Source organism: Panthera pardus, unplaced genomic scaffold (genome assembly GCF_024362965.1).
Source record: "Panthera pardus isolate Hobbes unplaced genomic scaffold, ASM2436296v1 HiC_scaffold_13, whole genome shotgun sequence".
In the NCBI taxonomy this organism is placed as follows: domain Eukaryota; kingdom Metazoa; phylum Chordata; class Mammalia; order Carnivora; family Felidae; genus Panthera; species Panthera pardus.
This window is the reverse complement of record NW_026526688.1, coordinates 32,740,540-32,768,485: the sequence shown is the minus strand read 5'-3', so window position 1 is coordinate 32,768,485 and position 27,946 is coordinate 32,740,540. Positions and strand designations below refer to the sequence as shown.

The window sequence follows — 27,946 nt, the reverse complement described above, 5'->3', positions numbered from 1 at the left end:
CTAAACCTAAGTGCTCAGCTGCCTTTTCTGGTCTCCACATGGATGTCTAATAAACATCTCGGACTTAACATACTCAAATGGGTCTTAACTGTTTCTCTTTCCGAAGACTGCTCATCTGTTTGCTTGTTTCGTTTTTTTTTTCCATTTCTGTAAACAATACTGACCATTCACCCAATTGGCTTGTGTCAAAAACCTTGGCATTACCTTGACACCTCCCTTTCAAAAGTTAAACTTGAGTGCCGTTAACAAATGCTGTTGGCTTTATCTTGACAATATATCAAATGCCTAACCATTTCCCACCTCCTAAGTATCATCACTGTGGTCCAGGCTACCGCCTTCTCTTGCCTGGATTGTTTTGTCTCCTCTGTGATTTCCCTGCTTCCATCTCTGTCCACCTCCCTCTTCAGAATGTTCTACACGGTGGGCAGGGTGCTCCTTTTAAAATGACAGTTACACTATATCATTCCCCTTCTCAAAATCTTTCATTGACCTCCCGCTGTACCTAGAATAGTAGCCAGTCCACACCCGGCCTGGTCAGTCCTTAGCCTTCTCTTGGAGCTTCTTACCTCTCTTCTCCTTGCTCAGGCTGTTCCAGCCACACCAGCCTTGTTGTCCCTCTAGTGTGTCAGGTACGTTCTTATCTCGGATCTTCGCACGTGGCTTCATGCGTGTAATGTTCTTCCGTAGATGTGTGCGTGGCTCACTTCGTCCCTTCACCCAGATGCCTGCTGGATCCCTGAGACACCTCAAAACAGCAGCTCCCCCCTCCCACCATATCCTGCCTTATCCCCTTAACTTCTACATCATTTCCTTTAAAGGCCTAAATTACTACCTGTCGTTATCGAAACATTTCTTTAACCTTGTCTCTTTATTTGGAGATGACTGTAGAGTCGCTTGCAGTTGTACGAAATAATTTAGACATCCAGTGTCCACCCTCCCCAGTGTCCCCCAGTGGTGACATCTTGGGTAGCAGTAATATGGTGTCACAACCAGGAAATTAACACTGATACAATCCACTGACTTTTCTTCAGATGTCACCAGTCTGACGTGCACTCATTTATGTGTATATTTAGTTCCATGTAATTTTAACACGTGGAGACTCATGTGGCCACACTGCCTTCAGTCAAGATAGAGAACCTTTCCAGCACAGGGAACCCTCATGCTGTGCTCCCCCTTTCATAGCCATAGCTTTCTCTCACCTTCTACCCCTCCCAGATCTTTTATACTGTCTATTTGTTCCCCAAAGTGTGGGAGCTTTATGTGGGTTTTGGTTTTCGTTTTCGTTTTCGTTTTCGGTTTATTTTGAGAGAGAGTGCATGTGAGCAGGGGCGGGGCAGAGAGAGAGAAAATCCCAAGCGGGCTCCACACTGTAGGCATGGAGCCTGAGGCAGGGCTCGAACCCATGAACCGTGCGGTCATGACCTGAGCCAAAACCAAGAATTGGGACGTTTAACCGACTGAGCCACCCAGGTATCCCGGGGGCATTGTGTGTTTTATTCATTGTTGTATCTCTAGCACCTAGAAAGGAGTGCCTGTCATGTCTAGGTCTAGGACCTAGAAAAAAGGGCCCAACATGTTTGTTAAATGTGGGTCATAAAGAAATACTCCCGTGAGAAAAAAACTTTGCAGGAGGAAGCTTTGCCTTGTTTGCAGGCACACACAACATATAAATGTTTTGATTTGATAATCTTTCCTCTTCTCATCCCATCTTCTCCCTCCCACCACCCTTGCATCCTGAGATACCTCTGACTCCAGCAGTAAAATTGGTCCTCAGTCGTTGTTCAACTCAGGTTAGTTTTATGGTGTAAGTCTTGGGTGTTGTGAGTGGAGGCAGGCTAACAGTCAGTCGCTGTTTGTGAGCACCGTCTTAGGTTCGTGGGAGCCAAAACTCTTTGCTTACCTTTACCTCAGTAGTTAGCAAGTTGTGACCATTGCCACTTCTCTGTCTTCTTTTTATATATCCAAATGAAATTCCAGATGTCATTCCCCAAGCAGGATATATTAGGGTCGAATTTCTCTCTTTCTTTCTTTTTTTTGGTTTTTGTTTTTTAAGTTTCTTTATTTTTGAGAGAGAATGAGTGCGGGGCAGGCGCAGAGAGAGGGGGAGACAGAGAATCCCAAGCAGGCTCCACGCCATCATTGCAGAGCCCAACGGCCCCACGCAGTCGATCCCCTGACCGTTAGATCACAACCTGAGCTGACAGCAGGAGTCGGGCATTTAATCGACTGAGCCACCCAGGTGCCCCTAGGGTGGAATTACTTGTAGCACGTTATTCTCTTTGCAAATACATAATGTTTTTGGTGTGGAACAACCTGATTCAGATGTCTTCTACGTCTCGTGTTTGTGTGTTTACTCGGAAGGAGTCAAGGTTGCTGAGTGTGTAGATGGCGAAAGATCAAGTGTTGCTGTTTCCCTTGACAACTTGATGGAAGTGAGCACAGACACCACTCCTGAAGGCAGGTCACTGGTCACTCCACTCTGCAAGAGGGACGTTGCATCCTCTGAGACCTTCGTACTTCGTTCGGTGCTAAAGAAACCCTCTGTTAACCTGTTTCTAGAAAGCCTCCAGGTAAGTTGAGAGCTACTTGTCCTAAAGCGAATGGAATAAAAATTCATTTTGGTTTAAAACAGCACGAGAAATCTGATGTTAAAATCCAGGCTGCGGGCGCCTGGGTGGCTCAGGCTGAGCGTCCGACTTCGGCTTAGGTCATGATCTCACGGTTCTTGGGTTTGATCCCCGCGTCGGGCTCTGTGCTGACAGCTCAGAGCCTGGAGCCTGCTTGGGATTCTGTGTACCCACCTCTCTCTGCCCCTCCCCCCACCCATGCTCTGTCTCGCTCCGTCTCTCAAAAATAAATAAATGTTAAAAAAAAAAAGGGGGCGCCTGGGTGGCGCAGTCGGTTAAGCGTCCGACTTCAGCCAGGTCACGATCTCGCGGTCCGTGAGTTCGTGCCCCGCGTCAGGCTCTGGGCTGATGGCTCGGAGCCTGGAGCCTGTTTCCGATTCTGTGTCTCCCTCTCTCTCTGCCCCTCCCCCGTTCATGCTCTGTCTCTCTCTGTCCCAAAAATAAATAAAAAACATTGAAAAAAAAAAAAAAATCCAAGCTGTAAATGCTGTGAGAAGTTTGAATGGCTGGGCTCCGGAGTCCAGGTGCCCGGTTTCAAACTCTGACTCTGAAGTTTAAGAGCTGGGCAAATTCTGTAACCTTTTTGTACCTTGGCTTCATCTCTGCAAGGATGGCTAATTTGAGCAGAGTAAGTGGAATAATAATAGGAAGTTAGCACCAGTGCCCGGCAAACAAGAGGTAATTTTTTTTTTCCAATCCGTACGCATTTAAATATATAGCCATGCCCACACATCTCTTTCTTTTCTGTTTTCTCTTTTAAAGTTTATTTATTTATTTTTGAGGGAGAGGGCGCGTGTGTGCCCGCAAGTGGGGAGGGGCAGAGAGAGAGGGAGACAGGAGATCAAGAATCCCAAACTCAAGAACCGTGAGATCGTGACCTGAGCCGAAATCAAGAGCCAGACTCTTCACCGACTGAGCCCCCCAGGCGCCCTGCCTACACATCTATTTCTAAAGCCAAAGTAAAGTAGTACCTCTATTTACAGACGTAGTTATGGTCAGTGGTTATTTAACTGTTTTACAGTTTTTCTGGTTGAAGAGCTGATGTGGGTCTCTACACAGGGCTGCTTATTCGTATCCTGTGTATTTGGTTTCTTTTCAAACAGGCTTAGCATCTTCATGATCCGTATAACTCTTACTGATTAACGACGTTACGTAGCAAACATCCAGTCCTACCACTGAAATTATATGAAGATTTTTATAATTGATCTTTTTACTAAGCTCTCCAAAGTTTGTAGGTGTATACACTTTGAGTTGTTGGCTAATTTTCATGGTTGTTTTAATTATAAACAAATGTAAAAACTCACAAGAATTTTATTTTCTAAGTTCACTTATTTCACAAATAATGGGCGTTTTCCTGGTCAGGAAAATGAAATGGACTTGAGAGACAGTTGCTCAAGGAGGGTTGTTTGGGGCAGGGCATTTGCTTAGAGAAGGAGGGGCTTTTGGAATGGGTGCACTGGAGAAAATGAACAGCTCTAGAGAACAAGGACTGGTCCAGGGTTTGGGAAGCAGATGATGGTTTGGAGGTGACTCATGCAGCCCACGGCCCTGGCGCTCCCCTGCTTCCCTCCAGTGGCCCTGTGTTGAGCTTTGCCTTGTTTGGCGATTCCGGACTTGCGCTGTCCCTTCCTCACGAACTCCATAATCTTTTGGGGAAGCAGAGAGGGACAGATACTACCTTCTTTCCTTGCTCCTAAATCAGGAATATAGTCATGGGGACAGGAGATTTACACACTTAAAAAAAAGTCTGTTTCCCATACTTAAGAGACAAAACACCCTATTATGCCATTTACCTGTTTTCTTGTTTTTGTGCAATTTTTACGCCTATAGATAGTCTGATCTGACACCATCCACAGTACATCATACCTCTAGCCACTCATATTTTCCTTAACTTCATTTGCTAGATTAAAAATGATGGAATGCATTCAGCCCGTGTTATGGATTTCTGTTCTTTAATTTTCTCCTAAAATACGATTTACTAAAGTAGTATCGAGAGAGTCCAGGTTTTCTTGTGGCTAATGTCACTAAGCCAGAACAGTTATGAAAGCAAATGTAATCTGCGACACTACATAGTATTACCTTCGGCAGAAGAAAGTTCAAAGTGACCATTCCTAATGACTGTGAGTGTGCATTTATATGCGTAAAATTATTCATTGATGTTTGTTTCGTTTAGGAACACTGTGACAATCTCTGTGATGACGGGACTCATCCGAGCTTAATCTCAAATCTTGCAAACTATTGCAAAGAACAGGCAACAGGTAAGAAATCCACGCTTATTTGGAAGCCTGAGGATACCATTTTCTTGTAAAACTCTGTTCTAGTATGTGGTATTTTCAATGATCTGCTAAATGCCTCGATGCTTTGCAAATTACATGGGAATGAACAGTTGGTTGGAATCTCAGAATTGGTCTGTTCGTTTCATCTGCCCATTTGTACTTAATGGTAACACTTAAAGGAAATTAATATTCCAATTTTTTTAACTTCCAAGATACTCATGCAAAATTTACTTTAAAATCTATTACTGTATTGTAATTAGAAATACTGCTTACCTTTTCCATTTTGAATTTTTTTCTCTACAAACAGTATTTACTGTTATACAAATAACAGCTGCTAAAAGATTCTAGGATATGTACTTTAGATAAGAAATGTAGCCTAATTTTTTATCTACCCATTCATTATCTATAGAAGGTCAAGAAAATTGTAAAGTGCCAGCCTTTCTAAATGTCAGGAAGAGGAAGAGAGTTACTTTTGGAGAGGATCTAAGCCCTGAGGTGTTTGATGAGTCTTTGCCAGCAAATACTCCGTTGCGTAAAGGAGGAACACCTGTTCGCAAAAAGGATTTGAGTAATGTCAGTCCCCTGCCACTCGAGCAATCGCCAGTTCCTGCACGGTTATCACAACCAGATTTTGATGACAAGGGGGAGAATCTTGTAAGTGTGAAAAGCGTGGAGCAAACTTGTTTATATTTTCATCAGACCTCACCTGTTTTGTGTGAACAGTAATTATGCTTTGAAATCATGAAATGGACTAGATGATGTGTCATGGTATGATTTAATGCACTTGTATAGGTAGGTTCCCCCACCCCCCCCCACCGCCCTGCCCCGCCCCGCCCCATCCTGTGCTCATCCCGACAAGTGCATGGGTTATTCCCTGCTGTCTCCTACTTGCAGGGTTCCTTGTACATAGAATGTTTTGTGGAGCTGAAATACTGTGGACTGTAGGATGTACCATTGCTTTATGTATCACCAGGAGAGAAGGCTAGACCGTAAGCTCTGACACCCCATGAATTTGTAAAATGCGCTCAGATTTTAGAGGAGGAAAGGTGTGAAAGAGCACCAGTCTTAGAACTGATATGCTGTAAATATACACTTGTTTCCTTAAGATGAATTTCTGTAGGGAGAATTACTGGATGAAAGAAGAGGAATGTGTTTCACCTTTTTGATACATATTGGTGAACATCCAGAAAGTGTACCAGTCTGGACTCAATAGCAGTATAAATGGTTTTATTTTACCATACTTTGTAAACCCTGGGTATTAACTGTACTTTTTTTTAATAGCTTAATGGAAAAAGATGACTTGAAAACTTCTAGTTTTTACTAGTGAGGTTTGAACATTTTTCATACGTTCGTGAGCCATTTGAATTTCTTCTCTAGATAATTGCCTATTTTTATATTGGGACCATCATTCGTTCTCTCCCTGGCCTATTGCACTTTGAAATAAGAATATTCCACTCTCAGCCAAGATGGAGTCAAAGGGACCTAATTTATGTTTTCATGAGAAACAACTAAAAGAACCCCCCCCCCTCCAGAAAACACACAAAACAGTGGTTCTTAGACATTGAACATCAGGAAGCATAGGATAGTAATCCCTGAGAGTGGGTAACAAGTGAGGCAAGCTGTACGAGAGCCCCAATTTACTGCCTGGGCTGGACTGCCAGGCCACTGCACAGGAAGGGCTTACCTTGGCGGAGCCTGGTGGTCTCCGTGAGTTGAGGGGATGGGAGTTAGGGTCTGGGAAAGTGTAGGAGGCTAGAGCTTATGGCAGAGTACCAGAGAGGAGAGAGCTGCACAGAGAGCCCTGGAGATCTGCAAAGGGTCTCACTTGAATCTGTAGCTGAGCACTGGTCTCCATGAACTTGTAAGTAAACTGCCCGAGGCCAGGGAAATGACTACCCAGATGGAACAGAGGGAACAATCCCTAGGGTTCACAGAGGGGCAGTAGTAGTGTTCCCACCAACCTGAGTGGTAGAAAAACCTTATAATTCACAGCACATCAGACACTCAGGAGAGCATTGCCTCACTAGTAGAACAGAATTAGATTAAAAGCCTAGCAGAGTTTAAAAGCTTTGAAAGGATACCACTTTTCTCCATGTAACTTGACTGCATTGTCTAACAAAGCTCAAGAATAGCAAAACTATCCAGTGTCAAACAGTGTTACATTCAAAATGTCTGACATTCAATTAAAAACTAATAGACGTGTAAGAAAAGGTGCCCCCATAATAAAGAGGAAAATCAATCAATAAAAGTAGACCCAGAAATTACACATATGGTAGAATTTATAGACAGAGGCTTTGAAAGTTTTTTTAATCTATCTTTCCTATGTTCAAGGAGGTGAAGGAAATATTGAACTTGTTAAGAACATGAAATATAGAAAAGATCCAACTTGAACTCTGAAAATTATAATCTCTGGGAAGAAAATTAGGTTGAATGAGATTAATAGCATATTAGAGACTGCAAAAGAAAAGATTACCAAACTTAAAGATACAACAATAGAAATTATTTTGCATGAAAGAATAAAAATGAGCAAAAGTGAGCAGTTGGTAAGCTGGGACAATTTTAGGTGGCATAATATACATGTAATTAGAGTCCCAAAGGAGAAGAGAGATCAGACAGAACAGGGAAAAAAAAAAAGTTTGAAACATAATGATGGAAAATTTTCCAATTTGATAAAATGATAAACTCACAGATCCTGAAGTCTAGCAAATTCCCAGCACAGGAAACATGGAATAGTATGCAAAGACACATCATTGCTTAGAATCAGTGATATATGGCCTGCAAGGAACCAGAGTAAAAAGACACATGACATAAAAAACAACAATATGAGAGGCAGCAGAACTCTCATTAGAAACTGTGCAAGCCAGAAGACAACACAGCAGCATCTGTTGAAGATGTACTTAATTACTTGGAGCAAAAAACCAAATAACAGCAACAACAAAAACTTGTCCACCTAGAATTCTATATCCAGTGAAACTATATTTGAAAACAAAGGTGAAGAACAGGCTTTTTCAGACATATGGAAGCCGAGAGAATTCATTACTGTAGCAGGGTAGCATTAGAAGAAATGTTACGGGAAGTCCCTTCATCAGGAAGAGAACGGTTCCAGATGGAAATCTAGCAAAGGAATGAAGAGCATTGAAAATGCTATAAACACGTGGGTGAATGTAGCACACTTTAATCTCTATAAAAAATTGTTTAAGGCAAGAATAACTAGTGTATCGTTTGGTTTATAACCTAGTTAGTGAAATATACAACAAAAGTAACATGGTATGGAAGCTGGGAGGGGTTTTTAACCTGTACGCAAAGTGGTGTAAGTTAAAGATGAATGCTGTAAACCCTAAACAACAAACAAAACAACAACAAGAATGTATGGGATGCACCTAAAGCAGGCTTAGAGGGGAATAAAGCCTGTATTTCAACATAAAGAGACAAATTGGTGATCTCAACTTCCACTTTAAGAAACTGACAAAAGCAATTAAAGCCAAAGTAAGCAGAAGGACTTAATAAAGATAAATGCAGAACTCAGTGAAGTAAAAAAGAAAAGCAATAGAGAAAAGTCATTGAAATAAAAAGATTATGCCTTAAAACAATGAGTAAACCTGTAATCAGACTGTTCAGGGAAAAGGGAAGATACTCCAACTACCAATATAAGGAATGAGCGGTGACTATACATTCTAACAGGTATTATTAGAAGGTTCATACAGATAAAAGGATAATCAGGAAGTATTATGAAAAACTTACTGCCAATAAATTCAACAATTTAGATAAACTAGACCTATGTCTTGAAAAACACAAACTACCCAGTCTCACTTGGGAAGAAATCCCTTACCTCATCCTCCCTATATCAACTGAAGAAATTGCAGTTGTAGTCAGAACCTTCCCACGTAGAAAACTGCGTGTCCAGATGATTTTGCTACTGAATTCTACCAGACACTTAAGGAAGACCTCATTTTGCAGACTCTTTCAAACAGATTGAGGAGGTGGGAGTAATTCCCAGTTCATTAATGTTAGCATTAACCTGACACCGTAGTCAGACATTATCTTTTTATTTTTGATTTTTTCAGTTTTCAGAATTTTTAGGAACAACTATTTAAAAACACTAGTCACAACTCCATGAATTAAATGTGTATTCAGTAAATGTAAACATTCCATTCTTTTTTTTTCTTTTAAATATTTATTTCATAATCAGACATTTATTTTTAAGAACACTATAACCCAGTATCCTCATGAACATAATACATAGAGATACTACATCATGACCAAGTGAGATTTAACCCAGAGATGCAAAGTTGGTTTAATATTTGAAAAACAAGCTGTAATGCACCATATTAAACTAAGCAAAGCCATATGGTCATTTCTGGGGAAAACAAAAAAAAACCTCTATGCCAAACTGATGATTAAAGACAAGTTTCTTCAAAGTCACAAGTTTTTTTCTATGAGAAACCAACAGCTACCATCATACTAGCAATGTGGGTCCGCATTTATAGTGCCATTTTCTCTGAATTTCCCCTGAATAATATTGAAATGTTAGGTTGTGTTTATTAATGGAATGCCCTATTTATTTTAAAGTTAGGATGTGTGATTTTAAATAAACCAAAGAGTAACTTGTTAGTGGATCATTATGGCTACTTTCACTTAATGTTTTATTTTTATTTGTTGGATTGTAGTTAGTAAACTTAGTTTCATTAAAGATTGATAAATATTATATAATATGTGTTTATATCCAATATCTTTGCTTTGACTTTTTTTCTCTTTTATTGATTACTCATCTTTATGCTTATTACAATTCCACCTACAAAAATAAGTCCTTATTTTCTTTTGGGCACATACGTCCACTGAATTTAAGGATGTCTGATTTCTGCTCTTGTTTTTCTTTGTTCAGGAAAACATAGAACCTCTTCAGGTGTCATTTGCCGTTCTGAGTCCTCTTAATAAGTCTTCAATCTCTGAGACTCTTTCAGGTAGTAACTTTTTTTTTAATCTTAGAATCATACAAGTGTCATTTTCAGTATGTGTCAATATGAAACTAAATCTCCTTAATTCCTTTTAAAATTTTTATTTTTATTATAATAATGCATATTTGGTTTAAAAAACCAAATAGTATTGGGGCACCTGGGTGGCTCAGTCGGTTAAGCATCTGACTTCAGCTCAGGTCACGATCCCACAGTTTGTGAGTTCGAGCCCCATGTTGGGCTCTGTGCTGACAGCTCAGGGCCTGGAGCCTGCTTCTGATTCTGTGTCTCCCTCTCTCTCTGCCCCTCCCCTGCTTGTGCTCTGTCTCTCCAAAAAAATAAATAAATAAACATTAAAAAAATAAAAAAAATAAATAGTACAGAAAAGCTTATAAGAAGCCTCTTGCCCATCCAAGTCTCATACCTTTTAATCACCCACATTGAACCTCCATAGATAGGTAGTGCCATTTTTCAAGTCACTGCAGGCAGTGGAGTTGCCCTCCCAAGTCTTAATTATCAGTAGTAGGCTCCTTTTGTTGAGTGATCCGGATCGTATGGGTCTTTTTTCAGTATCCAGACCTGTTCACCAACATTAACTTGGCCTTTTGGACACATGCACTTTTCAAGGTCTCTGGCTTTTTTATGATCATGATAAGGCAAACCGGGACTTAGATGACAAATGTTATGGGAAAAGCACTTAGGATGGGAACCATTATTCGTGTCTCTCCCTCTTGATCAAAGTCCTTTAGTGGCTTCTCATTAGCTAGACAACACGAACCAGGTTCATTGGTGCAGAATCCAAGACCTGTAGTGCGAACTTAGAGCTAAGCTTGGAAGCGTAGTCTATCATATTCTAAAGACTGTGTGCTCTTTAACACACATTATACTTCCTTTCATTTACACCATTAAAAGTGGTCAAATGAAAAATTACTTGAATTTTGTAAACTACAATAGTTATTTTCAGGATCATCTTAATGCCCTTCATTGCAATTTTATTGTACAAAATGTAGCTTGGGATAAATAGATGCCATCAGTGAAAATATGGTATTTCCTATAATATGATTTAATCTGTTATCTTAGGGTAATATGCTGTCTCTGTGGAAAGTGGTGACGGTTTCTGGGTGTTGAGGGAACTTAAAATTTTAAAGCATGTTTTTGAATCTCAAAATTTATTCTTGGTAATTATTTATGCTTAGATACTATGTTATGCTAAAAGCAAAGGTGGGTATCCATAAGAGTACCCAGTGTATCCAGAAAATTACGGCTCTTACGACTTTTTGTTTAGCTACCCTAATTTTGCTTGTGTCTTACTCATCAGGCATTGATTCCTTTAGTTCTTCAAATAACCATGAGAAAACAGCCTCCCATAAAGTTGGTAGAATCACACGGGCCTCTAACCGAAGAAGTGTAAGTGTTTGTATTTGGCAAGTATATTTGTTTTTAAATCTTACTATAGATTTTTTGTTTTTATGGTCAAATTACTATGGGTAAAATCTTGATTTGATTGCAGTCATTCACAGTTAATACCTACATAGCATATCACCACAGTAATGCTCTTTTTCTGATTTGATTTTAATTTTATTAGAAGAAAAATACGGTAAAACAAGATGCTATCAGAATTTGTGTTATGTGGAAGGTAATGTTTTTGGAATGTTTCTTTAGGATCTGTGTGGTTTTATGAATTTTATTGAGGTACACAGTGGAGAAGAGTAGCGTGTAAATAACAGAGCCAGAAAATGGCATAATTATACCTTTTTACAAAAATATTTCATTTTGGTTTTTAACACTGGGTTTTAACACTTTCTAGTAGGAGCATAACTCCCATTGAATGTGTGTCTTTTCCTATTTTATTATATAATTAGGTAAAGTTGGATTTTTATTTAAATTCGTAAATATATAATATTACCATTATAGGGCTTTTCGCTGATACTGTTGGGTGATAAAGCCAGAATTCAAATTTAGATCATCTAAATGCATCTTTCCCCTCATAACTCAACAGCAGTTAGCTGCTAAATTGTAGATGCTTAATACATATTTGGTAAATAGGTAAATCAACTAATCTTAAACTTTTTTTTCTTCCTTAATGGGCAGAATGCATATGCTTCTTTGGGTCTGTGTTTAATAAGATCAGAAATTGGTAATTCCTATTCTCCCCCATGCGAGTTTAAGCTGGTTAAAATACTTCTGATGGAATTTGTGAATTAAGAGGAACTGGGATATAAAACGGTAGAAGTAGTGTGGGAGGAAAAATAAATGTGGAAAACATATCAAAATGTAACTGCTTTATGGTTATCCCTACTTTAAATTTTTTTATAGCAATTGATCACTTTTGCAGAAGAGGAGGTTTGCAACTTACTTCATACAGAAGCTCAGCCTTGTAAAGAAAAGAAAATTAATAGGAGGAAATCTCAGGAAAGCAAACACACAGAAAGAGTGCGTCCTAAAAAGAACCAAGTAAGTGTGTGTTGAAAAACATAATAAGAATAGAAGTGGTACGTTTCTTTGTTGTATGGTTAGGAAAGCATGGAAAGAAATTTTTTTCCAGTTAACATTGGACCGAGAGTATTAAAATCATCACAGAATAGAAAGGACCATAAGCAATTATGTACTCAGTTATAATTACCCGAGGACCGTTTTTGTATCTTCGTCGTTGTGTTACGTATATTAGCCCAGTAAAATGTTGGCACTCAAATGTTAAGTTGATTTTTCCCTTTGAATCTGATCCAACCTCAGCCTTTGAGAGGATTCCTCCAATTTCTTAGACAAAGGTGAGTGGACCACCTGCCGCTTGTGTGGCTTTGCTTCTGCCAGTGGCTGGCTCAATCTCTTCCCCATGTTTAAGGAAGAATTGAGAAACTGACTCTGTGTCTTTCTCAACACTTCAAGGCCTGTGCTGGCTCAGGTGACTTCACTGTCTCGTCAGGGATAGCGAGTGCAGCACCTTAACCCAGTCACCAGACCCCTTTGACTTGGGTGATCCGGACCTTCCTCTGCCACACCCCGCCCGCAGCTTGCTGGTACCCGTCCCACTTCCAGTAGTACATGTTCTATGTCCCGTTCCCTGACCCCCGGCTGCCGGCACATCCCACCTCCTCATTCCCTTACTCACGTTCCTCGTCCGGTACCAGCAGTCTTCTGGCCCCTCTGTGTACCCTCCAGCAGGCAGGCATCCCGTCATCTCCTGTGTTTCCTGTTCGCCCCAAACCGCGTGAGCTGTTTCACCAGCTCTTGTCAGTAACCTCAGTTCTCTGCCCCTTTTCATTCCATTTCAACTCTGGATTAATCCATTATCCCCTCTCCCATCTAACACTGCTGCTGGAGAGACTCACACAGGTGCTCCTAAGGTAGAGTCATAGTTCCAGGTATTACCTGAAGTCTGGTGTATCATTTTCTACCTCCTCCCTGTAAGTATTTTTCCAAGATATTGAGTAGCTTAGTAAGTAAAATCCGGTACAAGCTGCCGCCTCAGCAGCGTTTGACATAATTGAGAGCGGCCTTTACAGTCCCTGTTGAAGGTTTATTTTCTTTCACCCACCCTTAGTTTGTATTCCCTAGAGTTCTACTCTTTGCCTTTCCAAATTGTATATTTTCTGGGTGATGTCCTAGGCAGCATGGTTGGTGCCTCCCAAATCTTTCTGATCTAGAAACATGTTGAGCAGCCTACTAGACTTCTCTTCTTAAACCATCCTGTAAGCACCTCCAGTATCCACTTTTTGAAAACTAAAGTAACTTGCCAATTTTCCCCCAACACCCTCCCCCTGCAAAACAGTCAGTAAACTTCCATCCCGTTCCATTCAACAAAAACTGGCTTAAACATGGCCCAAACATCTGCCATTTAGGAAAGCCAGGAAAAAACTGGAAGTTTTCCTGGCTCAGTCCCTCTTTTAGGTCACACTCCATTGAGAGATCCCCTGGTTGAAAAAAATAAACCTAAGTTCATAAATATGCATGTACATCTTATATTATTGCATCAGAAATTGATTTTCTTCATACTCTTTACATAGCACTGTTACAAAGAATGTACGCATACTTCTTCACATAAAATCAATAGTCAGAAAGTTCAAGGAGGGTTGAGCAGTAAAGTTTGTTTCAACCCCTCTCGGGACCCCACAGAATCAAAATAATTGATAGAATCAAAAGACTAAGAATAGCAGTGAGAAGAGGAAGGAAGTGAGGAGGGATATTACCCAACAGATGACAGCCTTCAGTGAATCTCTAGAAGACAGTGGATGATGGCACACTGACAGAAGAAAGAGGTAAATTTACAGCCCAGAATGTGCTCCGAGGGAGCCAGAGAGCCATTAGGAGCCAGCTTGCCCATAGGGATCCCAGAAGACTCTGGGCCCCGTAAACAGAGTGGTGGCGAGAGTGGGAAACAGTAATGGAGACAGTCTGCACCAGTTAGCACCTCACCGCCTTCTCCCTCCTTGTTCTCCCATCTCAGAATGTACGGAAGTCATGCAGGTGAAAGCCCTCATTCTGGCCTTTAGATAAGGTCCAACAGTCTTGACAGCCTGCTTTTGCCCTAAAGCAAAGCCTAAGGTTGACACTCCCCATTCTGCCCTGCCCCACCCCGCCCCGCCCCACCCCGCCCCGCCCCGCCCTGGTTCCTAATAGAATTTCCATGCAGGAAAGAGACAGCTGGAAAGCAGAAGAAACTCAGGCCAATGTATCCTGTCTCTTCTGTAAAATCAGACAACTGAGGAGAAACAAGAGCACAAAAGACCTAATATTTAAAAGCTGAAAACCTGACCCCAGAAAGAGATGTTATTCCGGGAATGGAAGGAAACTTCCTCAAAAAAGAAAAATGTTCCCATACACTTCAGATTTAATCAAGTATCTGCATAAAACTAAGAAGGGGATGCTGTCAAAGAGGAGCAGAGGAAGAAGTATCCTTAAATATGTAAAATTTAGCTGTTGGCTAAAGACTAAACAATGAAGTTAAGGAACGTCTCCCAAGAAGGTAGAGCGAAAGAGAAACAAGTAAGAAGAGACATGAAAGCCGAATCTAGGAGACTACATAGGTATCTCAGAACAGGAGAAGAGAAGGGGAGACATTGTCAAAAGAAAGGGGGTTTGGCAGAGTGGAGAAAAGGACTATTTAGGTCGAGTTCAGAACATGATGGCTCTCATAGTACAGAAGAGCAGTGCGAGAGAAGTTTCTAAACACGGTCGTTCGGCCAGCAGAGAGGAGCGACCAGTCCAGGTTGGAGCAAGAGGAAAGGGTGCTCTAGGGAGAAGTTCTCTGGAGAGAAAAGCAAAAAGACCTATGATGGAGAAAGTGGAAGGTGTGTTGTATCAGGAGCAAAAAGAAAGGTAATTATTTCCCTGTGCCATTTCAAATAAACGTTTTGGAGTAAGTACAAAGCAAACGTTAGTGTGATTTCAAGCAATAAAGTAGTGTTAAGGAAAAGTATGGTGTTTTTTTTTTTAATATTTATTTTTGAGAGAGAGAAACAGAGCACGAATGGGGGAGGGGCAGAGAGAGAGAGACAGGATCTGAAGCCGGCTCCAGGCTCCGAGCTGTCAGCACACAGCCTGACACGGGGCTCAAACTCACAGACCGTGAGATCATGTATAACCTGAGCCGGAGTCAGATGCTTAACCCACTGAGCCAAGTGCCCCTCAGTTGGCCTTTTATTTATTTATTTTTGTGTTCAAGTTTGTTTATTTATTTATTTATTTATTGTGAGCCAATTTGACAATAAATTATATTAAAAAAAAAAAAAGTATGTTTTCTAGTGCTAGGAATCCTCTACAGGAGGCGCCCCGGGAGACGAATGCGAGCGTTGTCCTTGGCAGAGCGATGAAAAACGATGAAAAACGTTTACACAGTGATAACGTAAATGCTATTTGTTTTCAACTAAGGGCAAAGCTTTAAGAACTTGATTGTCATGCAAGACGATGATCCAAATGTAGCTACTAGCAGAAGGTGAGAAAGTGGGTAGAGAAGGTGAAAACGAGGGCATTAACATTACAGTAGAGGGGTTAACCGTGCAGGTTCTGGAGCAGACAACCTGGGTTCTAAATTCTGGCTTGACCACTTCCCACCAGTGGAATGGCGGGAAAGATTCTTGATTTCTCTGTTGGTTTTAAAATAAAGGTAAGAACGGTACAGCATTTGTGAGCTTCTTGTGTGCGTTTAATGAGTTAATACGTGTAAAATGCTTAGAACAGTGCCTGGCCGTAGCAAGCACTATGGCTGTTAAAATCAAATTCAGAACCTTGTGAGGCAGAATTTGAATTGGAAGTATCAGTTTGGACTCATGTCTTTTTTCTTTTCAAAAGATTTCCTGGCAGTGAGCACCTCTGACACCTAGATTGCCCTTTCTTTTCATCTCTTTTCTCTTCCTTCCTCTCTTTCTCTGTCTCTGTCTCTGTCTCAACCTCCCTTTCTCTCTCTTTCCCTTCCTTAGTTCCTTCCTTCTTAGCAGGGGAAGGGGCAGAGAGAGAGAGAATCTTTAAGCTGGCTCCATGCCCCGCCCAGAGCTGGACTCAGGGCTTGATCCTATGACCCTGAGATCATGACCTGAGCTGAAATCAGCAGTCGAAAGCTTAACTCACTGAGCCACCCAGGCACCCCTAGATTGCCTTTTTTTTCTTCATGTTTATTCATTTGTGAGAGACAGAGACAGGGTGGGAGCTGGTGGGGGGCGGGGGAGAGGTGGAGGACAGAGAGAGAGGGAGACACGGAATCTGAAGCAGGTTCCAGGCTCTGAGCTGTCAGCACAGAGCCCGACGCGGGGCTTGAACTCACGGACCGTGAGATCATGACCTGAGCTGAAGTCAGACACTTAACCGACTGAGCCACCCAGGTGTCCCCCTAGATTGGCATTCCTTAATACCATTTTCAGCTAAAATTGATCAGTGAAATGGCTGCTTTCAGATTTCTAAACAGCACTTGTAGGAAATGAGCCTGGGTCTGTACCAGTGTCCAACGAAGGAAGCTTAAACCACTGGGGCCACGAGAAAGGACATCAGACTGTCTCAAAGGGGCTCCACTGACCAAAAGTGGGACAATGTGACTATCAGACAAAAATTGCGGTGGATTGAAACACAGACTTCAAATCTGAAAAAAACGCTTCATAATAGTTAAAAAAATCTCAAAAGTCACCTTGGAAGCTGTCTAGGACACCCACTCCTTTTTGTGAAAACTGGAAAATAAGTTCAGGTGAACAAATAGTTGATGAGGTAAAGTTATTTATAGGAGAATTTCTACCATTAGATAAAAACACATTCGTGAAAGTTGTTAATCATTAGATGGAAGGCTGATGGAGGGGCATAATGGGTGCATTGGACTGAACACCTGAGCCCACTGGTCAATCACAGTGTCACAGGGGAGAGAATATGGGCCTTCTAGTGCAATGAGGAAGCCTAGAGGTATCCATGAGATGTTCTTTTCAACAAAAAAACAAAGCTGAATCTAATCAAGCCTAGATCTATCTAATGACCAATTTTTTAGGAAGTATAGGAGGTAGAGGAAACTCAAGACACCATGATTGCAGTCAACCAAATCCAGAGTTTGGCCAAGTCTACCGGACCGATGCCTCAGCTTATTCATCAAATAAATGGCAAGGGAAGAAAGAAAGAACCATAGAGTAAAAGAGTTCTGTCAACAAAGCAAATGTGTGAAGACCTTTTTGGGATCCTGATTTGAACAGTTGTAAGAAGACATTTATGGGCCAATTAGAGAAATTTGATCTCCGAGGAAATGAAATATTAGGGAAAATTGTTGTCTTTGTTCTTTGTGTTTAAGCTGTTTATTTTGAGATCATTTTAGATATTTATACTGTTGTCACGAGAATTACAGAGATCTCCCAAGTACCTTATGCCCAGTTTTCCCCAATGACAACATGTATAACTTGTGCAGTGTCACGTAGGAAAATATCAACCCAGTCAAGATACAGAGGATTTCCATCGCTACAGGGATCTCTTCTTGCCATTTTGTAGTTCTGTCTACTTCCCCCATCTTGACTGGCAATTGCTAATCTGTTCTCCATGTCTGTTAGTTTGTCACTTTGGTAATGTTATGTAAATGTAATCACACTCTATGTAACTTCTTGGGACTGGCTTTGTTTTTTCACTCAGCACAATTCTCTGGAGATTTGTCCAGGTTGTTGTGTGTATGAGCCCTTTATTGCCAAATGGTAGTTGTTATTAAAAAAAAGGTAATCCTTTTGCGATATATACATACATCGTCATTACATCGTATACCTTAAACTTACATGTTTTGTGTCAGGTATGTCTTAAAAAGTTGGGGTGTGGTAAAATTGCATTGTAAAAGGAAAATGTCAACAATAAAATACAATGCTAGGTAATCAAAGACTTCACTTTATTATGGGGAAAAAAAGGGAGCTCTTATCTCTTACAGATACTATAGGATTTTCAGATGAAATGAGGTAATGTGTGGGATTTGCTTTAAAAGGATCTGAGGGAAGGGGAGTATAAATGAATCCTGATTTCTGTTAGTAATTGTTGAAGCTAGATGATGGGTACATGGGGTTCAATATACTGTTCTCTCTACCTGTTGTGTGTTTGAAATTTTCCATTATAGGAAGTTAAAAACAGCAGGAGCCTCTTATTTAGAAAGATGGAGCTAGCTGTAAGAACCAAAAATGGAACCAATAAGTAAACAACAGGGATAAGGAAGTGTGTGCTTCTCATCATAAGCTTTCCTGTACAATTTGATTTGTTGCCGTGTACGTGAATTCTGTATACTTTTGATTAAAAAAAATTGTTTTAAGTTTACTTATTTGTTTTGAAGAGAAAGACAGAGACAGGCAACTGGTGGAGGGGCAGAGAGGGTGGGGGGGAGAAGAGAATCCCAAGCAGGCTTCACAGCACTGTTATTGCAGAGCCCAGTGTGGAGCCCGAACCCACGAAACTGTGAGATCGTGACCTGAATGGAAACCAAGAGTCAGACATTTAACTGACTGAGCTACTACTCGGGCACCCTATATATACTTTTTAAATGTTTATTTTTGAGAGAGAATATCTAAAACAGGCTGTGTGCTGTTGGTGCAGAGCCCAATGCGGGGCTCGAACTCACAAACCATGGGATCCTGACTTGAGCTGAAATCAAGAGTTGGATGCTTAACCGACTGAGCCACCCAGGTGCCCCATGAATTATTGTTATTATTTTTTAATTTTTATGTATTCATTTTTATATCATTTATTGTCAAGTTAGCTAACATACAATGTATACAGTGTGCTCTTGGCTTTGGGAGTAGTTTCCTGTGATTCATCACCTACAATACCCAGTGTTCCTCCTAACACATGCCTTCCTCAATGCCCATCACCCATTTTCCCCATCCCCCCAACCCCCTACCCCATTATCCCTCGATTTGTTCTCTGTATTTAAGAGTCTCTTATGGTTTGCCTCTCTCTCAGTTTGTAACTATTTTTTTCTTTCTCTTCTCCCATGGTCTTTTGTTAAGTTTCTCAATTTCCACATATGACTGGAAACATGTGTTTCTTTCTCTGACTGACTTATTTCACTTAGCATAATACCCTCCAGTTCCATCTACGTTGTTGGAAATGGCAAGATTTCCTTTTTTTTCATTGCCAAGTAGCACTCCATTATATATATGTACATACCACATCTTTTTTTCCAAATAATGTTTAGCTTTGAAGGAGACAGAGCGTGAGCGGGGGAGGGGCAGAGAGAGAGGGAGACAGAATCTCAGGCAGGCTCCAGGCTCCAAGCTGTCAGCACAGAGCCCTACGCGGGGCTCAAACTCACAAACTGCTAGATCATGACCTGGGCCAAAGTCTGATGCTCAACTGAACTGAGCCACCCAGACGCCCCTATATACCACATCTTAACCCGTTCATCAGTGAGTGGACATTTGGACTCTTTCCATACTTTGGCTGTTGTCGATAGCGCTGCTGTAAACGTGGGGATGCGTCTGCCCCTGTGAATCAGCATTTTTGCATTCTTTGGATAAATTCCTAGTAGTGCTATTGCTGGGTCGTAGCCCATGAATTATTTTTAAATAATTTTAAAGCTACTCACAGGAAGCAACTTAAGTACCTGTGCAAATAGTAAGTTTCTGCTTCCGTGTCGAGACCTCCTTTACTATCTGAGACGAAATACTGGTGATTCTAAAGTAAACGAAGTCACTTTGGGGGTCCATACCTTCAGTTGTCCTTTTTCTGCTTCAGGTCATAAACCATCCTGTTTGCACATTAATGTCTTCCCTAAAATTCCAGCCACAGGTGACTTCGCTGTTACCGTATAAGCAAGGCTTTTGTATTGGAGTAAAATTGAATTTTGTTACGGTTCCAGCCTCTGCAGGTAAGCTAGGCAGTGCTAGACGTGTGTCCCCGACAGAGCACAGGTGCTTTAGCCTTTAGTCCCATCTTTGGGCGCTGCACCTCTCTTGGCCCGTGACCATGAGAAAGCTATCATCACGTGTAGCAAATTTTACGAAGTTTACCTATACCTTTTCATTCTACATTTATTCATCCATTTGTTCATACCTGTTTGTTGGGAAGTCGTTACGTGTCAGGCAGCGTTGCAGGGACTGAAGACGTTTTATGTAGACAGAGATGGCCCAAATCCTGCCAACAGGGTATTTTTTTGTACCTATGAATCAGAAACTGTTCTAGAGGTCATAACCAGGTGACATTGACTGCAGCGTATTCACTGACTGTGTAGGGCCTGTGTCTGTCACACTGTAATACCAAGCATAATTTGATACTAAAAATATTTTCCCCCGTGTCAATTCTCTTCATATCAGAAAGGAATTTAAAAGACCAAGAATGGCTGACACATAGCTCTTTTCTGTGTATGGATCAAGCCTTATTTTAACCATTTCATTTATGTTAACTCAGCGCTCACCACAGCTTTCTGTGGCTCCCGTTTTGCAGAGGAGAATGAGGTACAGAGAGGTGGGGTGACTTGCCTAAGATCATAGGGCAGGTAGGTGGCAACGTCAGGCATCCAGCACCGAAGGCCATCTGCTCTCTTTTGCAGTTCCTCTGTGGAGCCCGAGATTTTTCTCCTGGTTTCCACATCCACTGACCAAGCTTTCATTTCCCCAACTGTCCCATGGAATGTCAACAGATGTTCCATAGAAATAAATTTTTCGTGGAAAAATAGTTAACCCGGTATTTTCCTAATGTGTATAGAGATTATTTATACTGAGGGACTTCTCAGAGAATTTAATGGTAAATATATATTGCAAATCACCAAGAGGAACATTTATCTTGTACAGTTCTAAAATTATTTTTCCATGGAATGTTTTGTTTTGTTTTGTTTTTACAGGATATCTATAGATCTCTCAAGGAACATGCAGTTCTGTGCCATTTTTGTACTCTTGAATATCATCCATCACATCATTAGTTTCTATATTTTCACCCAAATGATCTTTCTTTAAATGTAAAATCGAATGTTGTCACTCCCTGAGTCACTGTGCAGTTAGCCTTCATTGTTTTCAGGCTCCTACTCATTGCATACAAGGGCCTCCTTGCCTGCTTTGTGGAGCAGTGTTAAGCCTTCTGGAGGCCAGGGACCCATCTCAGTCCATATAGAGTCTGACATCGTGTATATGTATCAATAATGGTTACTTGCTGTTCGATGGTGAGCCCCCTAAAGACCACATCCTGTTTTTGTATCTTCTACCTAGCAAGTCATTACCTGCACAGAGTGGTTTCTCAATAAATGTTTCAATGGATTCCATTTTCTGGAAGCTTTAATGGCTAAAAACACATTCCTTATGTTAACCTAAAGTCTGGTTCTCTCCAATATGATCGCATTGAGTGTATTTCTGTTTGCTCATAATAATCTATTATTTCAACACAGTGTTTGAGTTTCCCTGAGGTCTTCTCCATGTGAAGCTTTTTTTTTTTTTTAACAGAGAACATTAATTCTCACTTGCTAATATGGCAGTCAAAATTGAATTCAGTACTACATTCCGGATATTATTAGGACAGTTTTAATTTGTATAGAAACCCACGTGTTTTCCACCAGTTATTACCATTCCTTTGTCCCTCTTCTACTTATGCTTGTTAAAACCCATCTTATTTTTGACCTATTCATTTTTTAATGTTTTTTTTATTATTTATTTTGAGAGAGATAGGAAGTCAGGGAGGGGCAGAGAGAGGAGGAGACAGAATCCCAAGCAGGCTCCACACTGTCAGTGCAGAGTCTAACATGGGGCTCGAACTCATGAAGTGTGAGTTCGTGACCTGAGCCAAAACCAAGAGTAGGACTTTAAACCGATGGAGCCACCCAGGCACCCCTTGACCTATTCATTTTAATCTTGATTATTAATGTTTGAAGCAGCTCAGCCAGCTTTGTGTTATCTTTCACTTTTACGTAACCTTTATGTACATAACTATTGTTTCATCTAAACGTGTGAGCAGAAAACAGCCCCTCATAGGTTCTAGTAGATAAGTCATTCTAGGCTAATCCTGAGTCATCCTAACGATAGCCTAGCTACACCTATGTCCTGTCTTAAGTCTGTCAACTCTAGAGCATCTAATCCAGAATTTACTTGGGCAAATGTTTTATGGAAACGTAGACCGTTAGTTATCATATAGTTTGTAAATTGAGTTCTTTATATTTTATTTGACTTTGTGTAAGCTACCGAGCCCTCCATGCCTGACTCAGATTTCTAAAATTTTCAACGGAATAACTGGTCTCAAGTTTTTCTGTACAAATTAAAGGCTCAAAATTGTATACGGCGTGACATCTTTCTCAATTACTGCGTCTTAATACATCTTCACAGGCTTTAAAAAGTTGCAGAAAGAAGAAAGCAAAGGGAAAGAAAAGTATTCAAAAGTCTTTATACGGGGAAAGAGACATCGCTTCCAAGAAGCCGCTCCTAAGTCCTATTCCCGAGCTGCCTGAGGTCTCGGAGATGACGCCTTCGGCCCCAGGCGCCGGAACGATGCGTTCAGGTATCTTGTTCTTTTCCTGTTTAGGTTTTATCCTCTCCACCACCTTGTCCCCCTTTTCCCGTTCACTGTGTAAAGAGCATACAAGTAAAAATAGCAACTTTCCCAGCGATTTTAAAAATCGCTGTCTTTGTCAGTCATCAGATATGTGTAGCCTGCATTCCATTTGCAGCGTACCTGTAGGATTTATAATAGCTTCAAGGATGAATAAGGTATATGCCACCCTAAGACTGTTGGCTTCTGCCTACTTCAGAACTTCAGGAAAGCACAGAAGTTAAACGGACACAGCTACCTCCAGCCCCAGCTCCTTGATGTGGTACATCCTGGGTCAGGGGTTGGCAACCCTACCTCTTTTTAATCTGGCCTGATGCTGCTCATCCTTTAAGATTTAGCCGTGCTGGCTGCTTTTCCAGGAAAGCTCTTTGTTCGCATTACACCTTTACCATCTAGCGTATAATGTTCTGTCTGCCTCCCGCTCCTGCAAATTGCGGTCTCCTTGAGACGGAAAACTAAGTCTTATTTTCATTGTATCTCCAGTTCCTGACAGGAGTTTTCCCAAAGATGTTTAAATAATGACTGTTAGTATAGGTTTTCTGTCTAGAATCTTATCAGATCATTTCTTTTTAAAAATACCTGAAGCATGTTTTTTTTTTTTTTGTCTATAACCAGTGGTATCATGTGTTGAAAGGGTTTAAAGCAAATCTTCCCTCCCTCCCTGTCCCTTTTTCCCTGCCCCTTTCTCTCTCTTCCTCCCTCCCCCGCCTTTCTTCTCCAGTCTGTCAGTTTCATGAAAAAATACATCAACCTCAACTTTTAAAGTTGTAGAAAGAGCCCAACTGACATGATCTGGTTGCTACCGAGTGGACCCTACGATAATCTCTAGCTTCTGTGACCTGATGTTGAGTACCCATGTCCTGGATACATACCTTTTCAAATTGAAATACTTTTAGCTTTTTGGCTCGGCTGACGTTTTATAGATACGAACAGTTTTGAGTTTCGTTTAAAACATTTTTTAACATTCATTTGGCTGGCCAATTAAAACCCTTACTCCCTGAGATAACAAGAGAGATGGCATCCAATAGTACTGAAGTTTAGAACACCGAAAGCCTGAATTTATTTCGGTTGTGTTCCATAGCTTTAAAACCTTGATGATGTTTTTTCCACCTGTGTGATGTGTAACCCAATGCGCCAAAAACGCAGGACACCCTCCACTTGGGATATGTTCCTGGAGGATGACTTTTAGTCGCACTGAGGTGGAAGGCAGAATACTGTAACAAACATAGCTCTATTTGAGAGTACGGTGCAGTTTTTATTAATTTTTTAACACAGGGCATAAGACCTGAGTGTCTTTAAAAGTACCCTTCTAGCTAAGTCCTCAACGCTCCCCAAATTCCAAGTTTTCTTTTCCCTCTCTTTCAAGGGAAACATTACTAGAAAAGTTTCAGAAGCATGGCGGTGCCCGTTTTCAGTAATTCATTTTTCGGGCAATGGGAAACATGGCTGCCTCATGCTAATTGACCTTGTAGTGTGGAAAGCACATTAGAATAGAGGAAGCGATTTGAGATACACTTCTCATTTTCATGGTCTGAGGTCATGTACTTTATTCACTCACGTATTAAATACATATTTTCTTAACCTGTGGCTTGGGGAAGAACTGAAAGAGAGAGAGCTTGATGCCAGATGGGGGCAGGTACAGTGTCGCATTTGTAGGTCTTGCTAGTTTTGAAAGCTTAAAACACAGAATACGGTATGGCACCTGTTTGATTTGTCAACATTTATTTCCACTGTTACTTTTTCCTGAGATGTAAACTTATTTCCATGCCCCTAGATGATTTCGACTCCAGTGGTGAACTTCAAGAAGCAAAGCTTCCTCAAAGGAAGCCTCAGAAGCCGGATTTGCAGATGAGTCAAGGTTTTAATAAGTACGATCTGTCTGCACTCGGCAGCTCTCACACCAAACGTTCCTCGCCATTTATTAACGCTACTTTAGAGCAAGATTTAGATATAAATACCGTAGAAGCTAGTAAACATAAAACTCTTCCAAGAGCGGAAATTAAGTCAGAAAGTGAAAATGACCTGAAAGCTGGCTCTGAGAATGAGAGCAGTCGTGTTTCCTGTGATTCTGTGACCGCAAAGGTCCCGGCATCCGATGATGCGGGATCCAGTATTATCCTGCCGTCCCGGGAATTGGCTGCCGCTGGCCAAAATGTGGAAAACCTTTTTCAGATCTTTAAAATTTCAGAAGATGTGAACATAAAGTATGAAAAGCAGGATGACTCTGTTATAGCTCCAGAAGGGAAACCGCCGACCACACGTGTAATGTCTGGCTTACAAAAAGACGTCTTCCTTGACAATATGAAAGAAAGTACAAATCCGAGTGAGGGTTCGGGAAGCAGCTGCGCAGAGAGTGAAAGCACTGGTACGAACAGGGGAGGAAAGAAGCATAGAAGACGCTCTATGTGTTACTCTGGCGGCCAGAGTTTCAATTCGGAAAAAAACGGAAATTCCAAACCTCCCTACCTGGTGAGCAGCCCTGTAGAAATTGGTTTAGAAAATTCTGAACTCTATAAAGATTTATCCGACTCCATAGAGCAGACCTTTCAGAGAACAAGTAGGGAAACAAAAGTAAGACGGAGCACCAGGCTGCAGAAGGATCTGGAAGAGGAAGGGCTCGTCTGGATCTCACTTCCATTTCCTTCCGCTTCCTGCACTTCCCAAAGAATGAAAAGGAGAACAATATGCACAGTGGACAGCAGAGGCCTTGAAAGCGTGGCCCTCTGTAAAGACCCCAGGTCTTCTGGACACACCCCGAGCACGGCACCCCCCGTGTCGGGTAAAGACAGGGAGGGCTTGGCCGCCAGTGCGGCCAGTTTACCTGGGAGGAGGAGGAAGAGCTTGTGGACGTCCGCACCCGTGAACGTGAAAGGTCCCATTCTGGCAAAATGCTGCAAGAGAAGAAGCTCTCTCCCCCAGAGCGGAGAGAGCTCTCTAAGGGACATCCAAGGAGTCGGGCACGTCGGGAACTAAAGCGGTAACTGGCATTTCCTGAAGAACGTTCGGGGCCGCAGAGAAGGTAAACCCCCCCAGCCACCCCATGCTCAGAACATTTCTTTCACCCCGCCTCTCCTCCCCTGTTCAAAATTTCAAATAAAATCATTTGACTTGAACCTCTCTGTAAGTAGAAGTAAGTGGGATTTCTTCATTCAAAAAGAAAACATTCTCTTAAATCTGTTCTTCTCTCCCCAAATAGCACATGTTTGCTGAAGGTTTCTCACTAGTACGTGTTGACTGAAGCTTTGGAGTCTGTTGGGAAACAAAATTTGTCTCTTGAAATTGACTCATTGTGTCTAGATGAGAAGACCTGAAAAAACAGATTGATAGGATAAATGGAATTTTATGAAAATTGAAGGGTGATACAAGGTTAAAAACTGCCAGGAAATGAGAAAGATGTGTTTTTAAAATGTTGCGGAAAAAGCTGGTTAAAAATCTTTATCCATTAGGGAAGATGGAAATCATAAGACTTTTTTGTTGGTTTAAAATTAAGTAGCTTTAATGACTTGCTTCATCTATCTCAAATGAATATTTTTATATTAATAGGTTAAAATCAAAATTGGAAAATTCATTTAGTAACCAGAATATTACAAGTCAAACATTATAAACTGAGTATATATAGTCTATAAATAACTAAGGTGAAAATATTTTGTCTTTCAAACAAGATTCTTATATGCCCTGTGGGGCGGGAGGTGCAGGATTGGTTTTTGGGGAAAACAGAGCAGTGTAGTTGAATCATCCTCCAGATCATTCCAATTAGTCACATTTAGGATTTATTCCAAGAAATCCCAAATTAGTAATTTGGTATTTAATTCATGCTTCTCCATTAAAAAAAAATTTTTTTTTTTTTTTTTTTTTTAAATCTAGAAATTTCCTACGAAAGGGCCTTGCAAAATTTGTTTACTAACATGAAGCATGGTGGGAGGTGGCCGATTTCTTTTTTAACGTGGTGTTTTGCCAGCAGTTTTCTGCATTTCACGATGTCGAGTACCATCCCTGGTCTCGGATTCTCCAGTTACATTTCAGCAGTATCCTCCGCTGTTTTGATGACAGCAGTTTGAAAATCTAAATTGCTATATATCTGGACTTTGGGAGTGCGCATAAATCATTGTATCGTTAAACAATTGTCTTTGAAATCCTCTAAATCATTAAACTCTCCCTCTCCATGATAGCAGAAACATGTTAACAAATAGAGCGCTCTATAAATAACACAACAGGGAAGAAAGCTCCCGCTGAGTGCCCATTTCCCCTGCCTTAGATACAGACTATTTGTTACCTTCTTGGCACCAATAGGTCTGGAACTCCTGCTGCTAAAGACTAAATGTATTTTACATTAACACTCAAAGTGATCCCCAATTTCTTCTGCTAAAGGGTGGATTGTTTAAAAAATTCTTTTATCTTTACACATAAATTATTTATGGACTTTTCCCCCCTCCCCCCCCCCCCCCCATTACAGTTCGGTATGGTTGGCAAATCTCTACCAGTGAAAACAAACCAAAAAATACGAAAACAAAAACAAAAAATCTACTTACTACTTATGAAGCTTTTCGGTCTTGGTAATTTAAAAAGAAAAAAAAAAACTTTCAGAACCATACGACGTGAAGGGTTTTTAAAAACTTGTTCTCCTTTGTCGAATGTGAAGGCTATAAAACTACTGATTGTTATTTTCTCCTTTTTACTGTAGGTATGATCTCTGTTGTATTTGAATTTGAAGAATTTCACATGCTTTGTTTTATTTCTCAAAATGTGCTAATGATCTGTGGCGGGTTTTGGCTTGAGTTTTCAAATGTAAAATTCTCGTTTTGTAGCATCTCCATTTAAAAATGTACATACTTTACAAGTTTTGTTGGTTTCAGAATGTTTCAGCGTAACTGTTTTGTTGATATTTGTAAATAACAAAGAGGAAGTTTTCCTAAAAAAGAAGAGGTCTGAGAAACCAAAGCAATTTGGACATGATCTTATCCACTGTCTCATTTGTAGCCTACGTTTTGTGAGGAGTTAATCATTTCAAATTAAGTATTTGTTCCTGCTTGCTTGTTTTTAGCTATTTCTTTCATTAATGGCTAAATCAGAAACAGGGCTTCAGTAGTTTGTCCTTGCCTTATCTTTTACTGCAGTAACCCTTGACATTTTGGCT

At 40.8% G+C, this 27,946-nt stretch overlaps 1 protein-coding gene across 3 annotated transcripts in view; it reads left to right on the top strand.

Annotated features, from left to right (window-relative positions):
- The window catches only part of CDCA2 (cell division cycle associated 2), a 49,984-nt gene extending 24,059 nt beyond the window's left edge, over positions 1-25,925 (top strand). For all 3 annotated transcript variants that reach the window (XM_053900949.1, XM_019466906.2, XM_053900950.1), the window contains 8 exons: positions 2,362-2,570; positions 4,801-4,885; positions 5,313-5,557; positions 9,786-9,864; positions 11,174-11,262; positions 12,172-12,309; positions 22,590-22,761; positions 24,587-25,925. In XM_053900949.1, the coding sequence (XP_053756924.1) occupies positions 2,362-2,570; positions 4,801-4,885; positions 5,313-5,557; positions 9,786-9,864; positions 11,174-11,262; positions 12,172-12,309; positions 22,590-22,761; positions 24,587-25,785 (2,216 nt within the window). In that variant the 3' untranslated portion in view covers positions 25,786-25,925. The remainder of the gene's footprint in view (positions 1-2,361; positions 2,571-4,800; positions 4,886-5,312; positions 5,558-9,785; positions 9,865-11,173; positions 11,263-12,171; positions 12,310-22,589; positions 22,762-24,586) is intronic.
- The last annotated feature ends 2,021 nt before the right edge of the window (positions 25,926-27,946 follow it).